The sequence below is a fragment of the Plasmodium sp. gorilla clade G2 genome (assembly GCF_900097015.1).
Source record: "Plasmodium sp. gorilla clade G2 genome assembly, chromosome: 9".
NCBI lineage: Eukaryota > Apicomplexa > Aconoidasida > Haemosporida > Plasmodiidae > Plasmodium > Plasmodium adleri (nom. inval.).
The window spans coordinates 1,107,112-1,118,121 of NC_041701.1; the positions used below are offsets into that span (position 1 = coordinate 1,107,112).

The 11,010-nt window shown below is 20.4% G+C and overlaps 2 protein-coding genes across 2 annotated transcripts; one reads left to right on the top strand and one right to left on the bottom strand.

Moving 5' to 3' along the window:
* Positions 1-270: 270 nt before the first annotated feature.
* PADL01_0929200 (leucine-rich repeat protein) lies at positions 271-2,876 on the bottom strand (the record flags this gene model as incomplete). Its single annotated transcript, XM_028681982.1, has 5 exons — positions 271-502; positions 630-1,149; positions 1,387-1,562; positions 1,726-2,431; positions 2,591-2,876. The coding sequence occupies 5 exons, from the start codon at positions 2,874-2,876 to the stop codon at positions 271-273; spliced, it is 1,920 nt and encodes a 639-aa protein (XP_028538305.1).
* A 2,947-nt stretch (positions 2,877-5,823) lies between these two features.
* Positions 5,824-10,752, top strand: PADL01_0929300 (merozoite surface protein 1; the record flags this gene model as incomplete). The annotated part of the gene is made up of 1 exon (XM_028681983.1): positions 5,824-10,752. The coding sequence occupies one exon, from the start codon at positions 5,824-5,826 to the stop codon at positions 10,750-10,752; it is 4,929 nt and encodes a 1,642-aa protein (XP_028538306.1).
* Positions 10,753-11,010: the final 258 nt, after the last annotated feature.

Consider the following 11,010-nt stretch of genomic DNA (forward strand, 5'->3'; position numbering starts at 1 on the left):
ATTAAATTTATTGATTCAAGAAATGTATCATATTAAAGTCGATTATATATATATATATATAAAAATAAAATATTAAAAAAAAAATAATATGATATAAAATAAATAATAAATAAATAAATGTGCAATAATAAATATATATATATATATATATATATAATAATACCTTTATATACATATAATAATAAATATATATTATTATCATTGTATATTTATTTTATTTTCCCTCATTATATATATATATATATATATATATATTTATTTATTTATTTATCATTCAACACGTATTATATACAAGTAGGAATAAAATAAATCATTATAAATATTAACAATTTTTCCTATTTCTTCAATTCTATCTCTTGATTGTAAAAATAAATGTTTTTTTTTTTCTTCAATTAAAACACTGCCAGCTTTATTGTAACTACTTGATATGTAATCCTCTAAATTGTTCATAATATTAGATCGATAATTTTTGTAAGAATAATATTCGTTTATTTCATCTTCACTATAAAAAGAAAGTAAAAATAAAAATATATATATATATATATATATATATATTATATATATTATGTATATATATTGTTCCATTTCTTTTAGGTTATATACCAATATAACCTCATATATATTTTTACCTTAACACAATTGATGGATGGTCATTATTTTTTACCTCTGAAAAGAAATTTATAATTTGTGTATTAAACTTTTCTTCTAGTTTATCTAATTTTTTAAAATAATCTGTAATGTTATCATTTATTCTTTTAATAGTTTTAGAAATGTTTGTTTTAAATATTTCAATAAAATTATTAAGAGCAACGATATTCATTAATTCGTCATTAATTAATTTATCACGAAAAAATATATTTTCTTTAATATTATTTTCTATATATATTTTAATAGTATTATATTTTTCTTTATCAACATAAATATAATTATTATTAGTACATATATTTGTCTTCTCATCTGTTATATAAGTTTCTGTTTCTTTATCTTCACCAAGGTTTAATAAATCATCTTTAATTATATTTAAATTTAAAGATTTCGAAATTTCTTCAAATCTTTTAATAACACTGTTGTTAATTTGTTCTTTATTTTTTATTTCGATATTCTTTTTATAGTAATTAGGGCATTTTTTCATCATCATATTTTCAAATTCTTATAAAAATGAAGTTAAATGTGTAAGAATGAATAATTCGATAAGTTAATTTTTTTTTTTTATACAACTATCTTTTTTATGAAAATATCAACAAGTTGGAAAACACACATAAATATAAATAAACATAAAAATAAATAAACATAAAAATAAATAAACATAAAAATAAATACACACATATATATATTTATAATATAGTTGAATTTATTTATGTATAAAATTCTATATTTTATTATCACCTTTGGGGTGATCCAAAAAAACTTCCAATGAATGTATAACCTTTTTGGATCTTTTCTTTAATTTGTTATATTCTTCAATATTGTTTAACATATACTGGGAGATAAATTTTTCTACGTCTTCTTCAAAAAGGTAGGAGCATTTTTTTCGATCCTCATTAAGAAGAAGTATTTTATCACTTCAAAGGTAAGAAAAATATAAAAATAAAACATACATATATATATATATATATATTAATATATAGTTGTGATAATATCTTTTGATTAATATATAAAATGTTTTATAGGATCATCATAAAAATGATATATGTATACTTTTATTTTATTCTTATGTAGACCCACATAATTCCTAAATGTATTTCCCTCAGATCTGTTAAAAATATTTCTTTAATTTTTTCATAGTTAATAATTTTTTTAAAAATGGGAGGCTGTTTTTTTTCATCAAATAATGTATCAGGTAATGTAGTTAATTCATATAGATAAGCTTCACTTATATTTTTTTTATAATTTTCTATATCACTACAATTATTTTTAATATAAAAATATGGATTTGAATTTTCATTTTTTGATATTCCTTTTTCTTTAATTATGGATGATTTATAAATTGTCAAATCTTCATTGGGATGTATATATATATGTTTTGTGTCTACTTTTTTAATAGATGATAAAATGATATTATTAAAATATTTTATACTTATTAAATTCTTCATTACAAAATTTTGGAGATCTGGAATATTACATATAGGATTATTAATTATATTTAAAAATTTTAATTTGTCCAAACATTTTAAATAAATAATATCTTCAATATGTTTTATATAATTATTACTTAATATTAATATTTGTAACTTTTTGTTATTATTTAAATTTTCTATTCTTTCTATTTCGTTATTATGTAAATTAAGTTCTCTTAAGTTATATAAATTATTTAAGTTTTTTATTTTTTTTATTTTATTATTTGATGCACTTAATATTTTTAAATTTATTAATTCTTCTAAATTTTCAAGGTCTTCTATTAAATTGTTATTTAAATGTAGTTCCTCTAAATCTGAAGAGAGGTGGTGGGTATATAATAAATTTTGGAGATTCAGCATTTAACCAAATGATAATATATAAATAAATATAAATAAATAAATATAAATATATATATATATATATATATATATATATATATATATATATATATATGTATATTTTTATTTATTACTTTTGAATAGGTTCATATTTTGTATAAGGACAATATCCCTATTTTCTAGTGATAACACTTTAGCATAATAAAAATCTTTAATAATATCTTCTCTTTTTAAATTATATGATTTATTTATTCCTTCAATTAATATTTCTTCATTTATAATATTTGTTCTTATTCTTTTATAATCATGTTGTGGTATTATATCATCAAATAGAGTATTTTCTTTCTTATCATTCTGAACACTTTCAACATTTAATTTTTCTTCATTGTCTTCTTTAATATCTCCTTTTTCGTTACTCATCTTTATGTAGATATTTTTACATTTACATTTTTAAGCTGAGGGTATAATTTTTAATATGGCTATATATAATGATGTTTTTGAAAGCACACAAGTTGTAAATATGTTATATGTACACATATAAATAAATATATATATATATATATATATATATATATAAATATATGTATGTTCTATTTATATATTAACATCTAAGGGTTTATTATGTAGACCCTTCGTATAAAGTAATAATTTTAATTTTAATTTTTTTTTTTTTTTTTTTTACAAAAGTGAGAAAAAGAAAAGATAATATCTTTTGCAAAATGGTTATATGAAGATTTATTTTATGGCTCCAAGAAAGGAAAAAAAAAAAAAAAAAAATACAATATACAATATATAAATGTATGGTTATTACCATATATATATATATATTTTTATTTTAAAGGAGTATACTTATATATTAACTATTTATAATAAATGTGTGTGATGAGGAAGGATAATAATTCATATGTGTCTTTTTATATTTTTTTATACATAAAAAAAAAAGAAACATTTATATTTTTACCCATATATAATATAAATATAACATTATTGACTTTTTTTTTATTTCATAAGAGATTTTTTATTTAAAAAAAGAAAGGATAATAAGAATCATATAATTTATTGAATATATATATATTAAAGAGATTAATGCGAAAATGGAAATATTTTCAGATGCAAAAAAAAAAATTCAAACACAATATTCTTTTATTTAAAAGGAGAGTATTCAACTTTGTTATTGCGTCTTTCTTCTTTTCATTTTTCTTTTTATTTCTTAGGTGTGAAGCGGAAAGACTAAGAATAAAATATTTTATTAAATTTATATAAAAGGAGGAAAAAAATATATAATATAATATAATATATATTATACATATAATAATTCAAACGAAAAAATAATTAATTCTATATTCACCCTTTTGGAACAAGATTCCTATTTTAAAAAATTCCTTTTATATAATTTTTTTTGAACTTTTCAATAATATATATATTTTTTTAATTTAATTATTATACTCGATCATATATATTTAAATAATAAAACTTGCATGCTTAAAAATATAACACTAAAAATTATATATATATATATATATGTGGAGATTATTCTATTTCGAGTATTTTCAATATATTATCATAATTTCCCTGGTTTTGACATTCTGATTAATATTATTACATATATATAGAGAGATTTTTTTTTCTTTTTTTACCATTATAATAACATATAACTTTTATGAGGTTATATAAAAACAAATATGGTACAAATAAATTTTTCTTTTAAGAAAAAAAAAAAAAAATTATAAAAAAATTTAAATATTATCATTTCAATATATATTAATTTTAAACCATTTCGTTTTTTTTTTTTGTTTCTTTTTTTTTTTTTTTTTTTTTGCTTTTTCCCCATGCATCATGTGATTGTAACACTTTTTTTTTTTTTTTTTTAATTTCCGTACAGTTTCAATCCTTTTGAATAATGGTAAAATATTTTAATAAATAACTTAATATTTGTCTCCTCACATTATATATATAATATTTCTTTTCACACTTGGAAAAAAAAGGATTTTATTCATTACCATATTTCCCTTTTTTTAAAATTCACACACATGGATTTTTATAAAAGCTAATTTTGAGAAAAAAAATATATATATTGTATATATATATATCATGTTTCTTTCTTTTTTTTTTTTTTTTTTTTTTTTTGTCCTCAAATTGACTTTTAACAATTGCACTGGTTTAATTTAAAAATAAGTACAACTAAATGATCATTGGAAACAAAAGAAAAAAAAAAAAAAAAAAAAAAAAGAAACACATTTATGTATATATTATATTTTAATTACACATATGTTAATTATTAAAAATATATATATATATATATATAAACATGTACATATCAAAAAAAAAAAACAAGTAAGCATTTATATTTGGTGATTTTAACTTTTCCTTTTTTGGTCATTTAAATATATACTTATTAATTTGAACATTTTTTTTTTTTTATAAAGGGAAAATGTGTAAATTCATATTCGATAAAGTGCATTAATTTTATTTATCAATTGTGAACATAGTATTAGATTTACTCTTAATTTTTCGTTTTATGGAATTCTAATATATTTTTTGTATTTAAAACATAGTAAAAAAATAAAATATATATTAGTGCACTAAAGGAAAAAAAAAAAAAATAATAATAATAAACATATAATATATATATAAATGATCACTTGTAAATGTTAATTGTAATTATATATATATATTTTACTTATGTGTGTAAAAGTGTTTTTGTTTTGTTTTGTTTTCTTTTCTTTTTTACATGTAATATACACATATGTATAATATTATATACAAATATATATTTTTTTTTATTTTACAATCCGTTAAACTTTTAATTTCAAATTTTTTGTTTTTTTTCTCTTTTGAATTAGAACCTTTATATAATAATATTCATAATTTTTTTTTTTTTTAAATAAAAACATATATGGTAACACATTTTTTTTTTTTTTTTTTAACTTTTATACATATGTGATATATATATATTATTCATTTTATTAAGTTGTGTAAATATATATATTTCATTAAAAAGAAAAAAAGAAAAAAAGAATTTTTTTTCAAATGTAACAAATTTTTTTTTTTCTTTTTTTTTTTTATAGTAAGAATTTAATTATATATATATATATTTTATTTGCCCAAAAGAAAAATAAAAAAGGGTTGTATATATACTTATATATATATATGTGTAAATATTTATATACATATGTTGTAAGGAAAAATATGTGAATAATATTAAAATTATAGTTATGATGCAATAAATAATTTTTATTATAAACATAATACTAATGTAAAATGCAAAAATAAATGTATACATATTTTTGCTAAGTCTTATTTTTAAATTATTATTTTATTATTATTTTTTTATTTATATATATTCTTTATTAGTTTTAATTCAATAATGAAGGTCATATTCTTTTTATTCTCATTTCTTTTTTTTATTATAAATACAAGATGTGTAACACATCAAAGTTATCAAGAACTTGTTAAAAAACTAGAAGCTTTAGAAGATGCAGTATTAACAGGTTATAATATATTTCAAAAGGAAAAAATGGTCTTAAAGAAAGGATCAAATGGTTCAGATGATTCAAATAATTCAAATGCTAAACCTTACAATGATTTAAAAAATAGAGTACAAAATTACTTGTTAACTATTTATAAACTTAATTATCCTCAACTTTTAGAATTAGCAAATCATATGATGACTTTATCTAATAGCGAAGATGGTTTGCAATATTTAATTGATGGATATGAAGAAATTAATGAATTATTATATAAATTAAACTTTTATTATGATTTATTAAGAGCCAAATTAAATGATGCATGTGCCAATGATATTTGTCAAGTACCTTTCAATCTTAAAATTCGTCCAAAAGAATTAGATATGCTTAGAAAAGTTGTCTTTGGATATAGAAAACCATTAGACAATATTAAAGATGATATAACAAAAATGGAAGCTTACATTGAAAAAAATAGAAAAACCGTAGAAAATATAAATAAATTAATTGAAGACACTAAGAAAACAATTGATGAAAATAAGAATGCAAAGACAAATGAAGATGAAAAAAAAAAAAAATTTTACCAAGCTCAATATGATCTTTTTATTTACAATAAACAATTAGAAGAAGCACATAATTTAATAAGTGTTTTAGCAAAACGTATTGAAACTTTAAAAAAAAATGAAAAGATAAGTCCTTTGCTTGAAAAGATAAATGAAATTAAAAAACCCACCCCTCCCAATTCTGGTAGTACACAAAATGATCTCTCTGAAGAGAAGAAAAAAGAAGTCGAGAAGCATGAAGAAGAAATAAAAGAAATCGCAAAGACCATCAAATTCGATATTGATAGTTTATTTACTGACCCACTCGAATCTGAATATTATTTAAGAGAAAAAAGTAAAAATATTGATATAGGTGCAAAGGTTGAAACGAATGTAGTAGTTGAAAAGAATGAATATCCAAACGGAGTTACTTATCCTTTATCATATAGCGATGTGAGCAATTCATTAAATGAATTAAATGAAACATTTGGTGATTTAATTAATCCAGATGATTATACAAAAGAACCAAGTAAAAATATATTTACGAATAAAGATGAAAGAGAAAAATTTATAACTAAACTTAAGGAGAAAATTGCATTAGAAGAAAAAAGTATTGATTCTGTTAAAGAATCTTACGATAAAGGATCCGAATCTTTTAAGGAAACAAAAGAAAAATATGAAAAATTACTTAATGAGTTTTATGATAGTAAATATAATAATAATGTAGATAAAACGAAATTCGGTGATATGATGAGTGCGAGATATTCATATAATGTTAAGAAACATGAATACTATAATACTTTTGCATCCTGTGAAAATTCTAAACATAATCTTGAAAAGTTAAAAAAAGCTCTTAAATATATGGAAGATTATTCTTTAAGAAATATGGTAGCTGAAAAGGAATTAAATTATTATAAAGATTTAAAAAACAAAATAAAAGATGAAATTAAAAAATTAGTTGAAAATATTAAAAAAGATGAACAAGAAGTTTTTCAAAAAAAAGTAACAAAAGGAGATAGTACAACCAATGAAAAAATTTTGGAAGTATCTGACATTGTAAAATTACAAGTTCAAAAAGTTTTATTAATGAAAAAAATTGATGAATTAAAAAAGACTCAATTGGTTTTAAAAAATGTAGAATTAAAACATAACATACATGTTCCCAATTCTTACAAACCAGAAAAAATGCAAGAACCTTATTATTTAATTGTATTAAAAAAAGAAATTGATAAATTAAAAGTGTTCATACCTAAGGTAGAATCATTGATAGCTGCAGAAAGTGTTAAAACTGCTGGACAAACAGAAGAACCTTCGGACACTTCTGAATCATCAAACACTGGGGAAACAAGTGTACAAACAACTGTACACACTGAACAAGCAGGAGCTTCAGGAGAAACAGCATCAGCGACAGAATCAAAATCACAATTAATATCAACACCAACATCAGCACCAGAAGGTTCAACAACAATATCAACATCAACATCAGCAGAAATAGAATCAGGATCACAACCAGCAACAACATCAGCATCAACAGAAGTAACAACACCAGCATCAACACCAGTAACAACAAAACCAGCATCAGAATCAGTAAATGATAAAACTGAAAATGTTTCTAAATTAGATTATCTTAAAAAATTATATGAATTTTTAAATACTTCATATATATGTCACAAATATATTTTGGTATCACACTCATCTATGAACGAAACTATATTAAAACAATATGAGATTACAAACGATGAAGAAAAGAAATTAAGTTCATGCGATCCATTAGACTTATTGTTTAATATACAAAATAACATACCTGTAATGTATTCTATGTTTGATAGCTTAAACAATACTTTACCACAACTACTTATGGAAATTTATGAAAAAGAAATGGTTTATAATTTACATAAACTTAAGGATAATGAAAAGGTTAAAAATTTATTAAATAAAGAAATGGAACCAGTACCTAAACCTGTAGAAACTGCTGCAAATTCATCATCACAATCCTCACCTTCAACAGATTCAAGTACCAAAGAAGTAAAGGCAAGCGATGATACATCATCTTCTCCAACTTTGAATAATAATTTAAAAGGACTTGCAAGTTTATTGAATCTTGGAGAAAGAAAAAATATATATGAAAAATTAATAGAAGATCAAAAAGATAGTGAAAATTTTTATGATAAAATATTAAAAGATAATGATACATTTGATAATGAATCATTTAAAAAATTTGTAAAATCTAAAGCTGATGATATTAATACATTGACTGAAGAAAAGGTAAAGAAGTTAGAAGAAGAAATTAAGAAATTAAAAGAAACTTTACAGTTATCATTTGATTTATATAATAAATATAAATTAAAATTAGAAAGATTATTTGATAAAAAAAAAACAGTTGGTCAATATAAAATGCAAATTAAAAAACTTACTTTATTAAAAGAAAGATTAGAATCAAAATTGAATTCACTTAATAACCCAAATCATGTATTACAAAACTTTTCTGTTTTCTTTAACAAAAAAAGAGAAGCTGAAAAAACAGAAACTGCAAACACATTAGAAAACACAAAAATGTTATTGAAACATTATAAAGGACTTGTTAAATATTATAGTGGTGAATCATCTCCATTAAAAACTTTAAGTGAAGCATCAATTCAAACAGAAGATAATTATGCAAGTTTAGAAAACTTTAGAGTATTAAGTAAATTAGAAGGAAAATTAAAGGATAATTTAAATTTAGAAAAGGAAAAATTATCATTCTTATCAAGTGGATTACAACATTTAATTGCTGAATTAAAAGAAGTAATAAAAACTAAAACTTATACAGGTAAATCTCCAAGTGAAAATAATAAAGACGTTAAAACTGCATTAGAATCTTACAAAAGTTTTCTCCCAGAAGAAAAAAAGGTTGTAACAACTGTAAGTGAAAGTGCAGTCACCACATCAGAAGGAAATCAAGCAAACCAACAACAATCAACTGGTGAAGGATCAGAATCAACAACACCAGTAAAATTAGAAAATTTCGATGATGAAGAAGACTCCTTAATTGTCGTACCAATTTTTGGAGAATCCGAAGAAGATTATGATGATTTAGATCAAATAGTAACAGGAGAAGCAGTAACTCCTGTATATGATAATATTCTTTCTGAAATTAAAAATGAATATGACGTTTTATATTTAAAACCTTTAGCTGGTGTTTATAGAAGTTTAAGAAAACAATTAGAAAATAATGTTATGACATTTAATGTTAATGTTAAGGATATTCTAAATTCCCGATTTAATAAACGTGAAAATTTTAAAAATGTTTTAGAATCAGATTTACTTCTATATAAAGATTTAACATCAAGTAATTATGTTATCAAAGATCCATATAAATATCTTAATGCAGAAAAGAGAGATAAACTCTTAAAAAGTTATAATTATATTAAAGATTCTATAGAGAAGGATATAAATTTTGCAAATGATGTTACTAAATATTATAAAATATTATCAGATAAATATAATAAAGATTTAGATTCAATTAAAGAATATATCAAAAAAAAACAAGATGAAGATGAACAATATAAAAAAAAAAAGAAGGAAGAAGAACAAAAGAAAGAAAAGCCAAATGAAGGAGAAATAAAGGGTGAAAATGAGAAATACCTTCCCTTTTTAAACAATATTGAGACCTTATATAAAACAATTAAAGATAAAATTGATGTATATGTAATTCACTTAAACGCAAGAGTTCTAAATTATGCATATGAGAAATCAGACGCAGAAGTTAAAATAAGAAAACTTAATAATCTAAAAACAATTCACGAAAAATTGGAAGAATATAAAAAAGCTAACAAATTAGATGGAATAAGTGATTTATCATCTGATAAAAATAGTGAATTATTGAAAAAGTTCATTCAAGATGGTTTAGTTGATGAAAGTCTTGCTAAGACCATTTTATCCAATTTACTTGATGGAAACTTTCAAGATATGTTAAACATTTCACAACACCAATGTTTAAATACTACATGCCCTGATAATTCAGGATGTTTCAGACATTCAAATGGTACTGAAGAATGTAAATGTTTCTTAAATTTCAAACAAGAAGGTGATAAATGTGTTCAAAATCCAAATGCTACTTGTGGTGAAAATAATGGTGGATGTGATGACGATGCCACATGTTCTCAAAATGTAGATACTAAAGAAATTACTTGTAAATGTAATAACCCCAATTCTTATCCACTTTATAGTGGTATTTTCTGCAGTTCCTCCAACTTCTTAGGAATATCATTCTTATTAGTACTCATGTTAATCTTATACAGCTTCATTTAAAAAATGTAGGAGTTAAAAGATGTTACCTTAATTTATATAAATATATATAAATATATTTTTTAAAAATATATATTGGTATATATATATATTAATATATACATATAAATATTACATAATATATATAATAATATATATATTTAGTATTATAGGAATAGTGATATTTTAGTCATGTTTCAAAATATTTTAAAAAATAATAAATATTATAATAAAAAAAAAAAAAAAATTATACATTTATACATTTTTACATATATATATTAT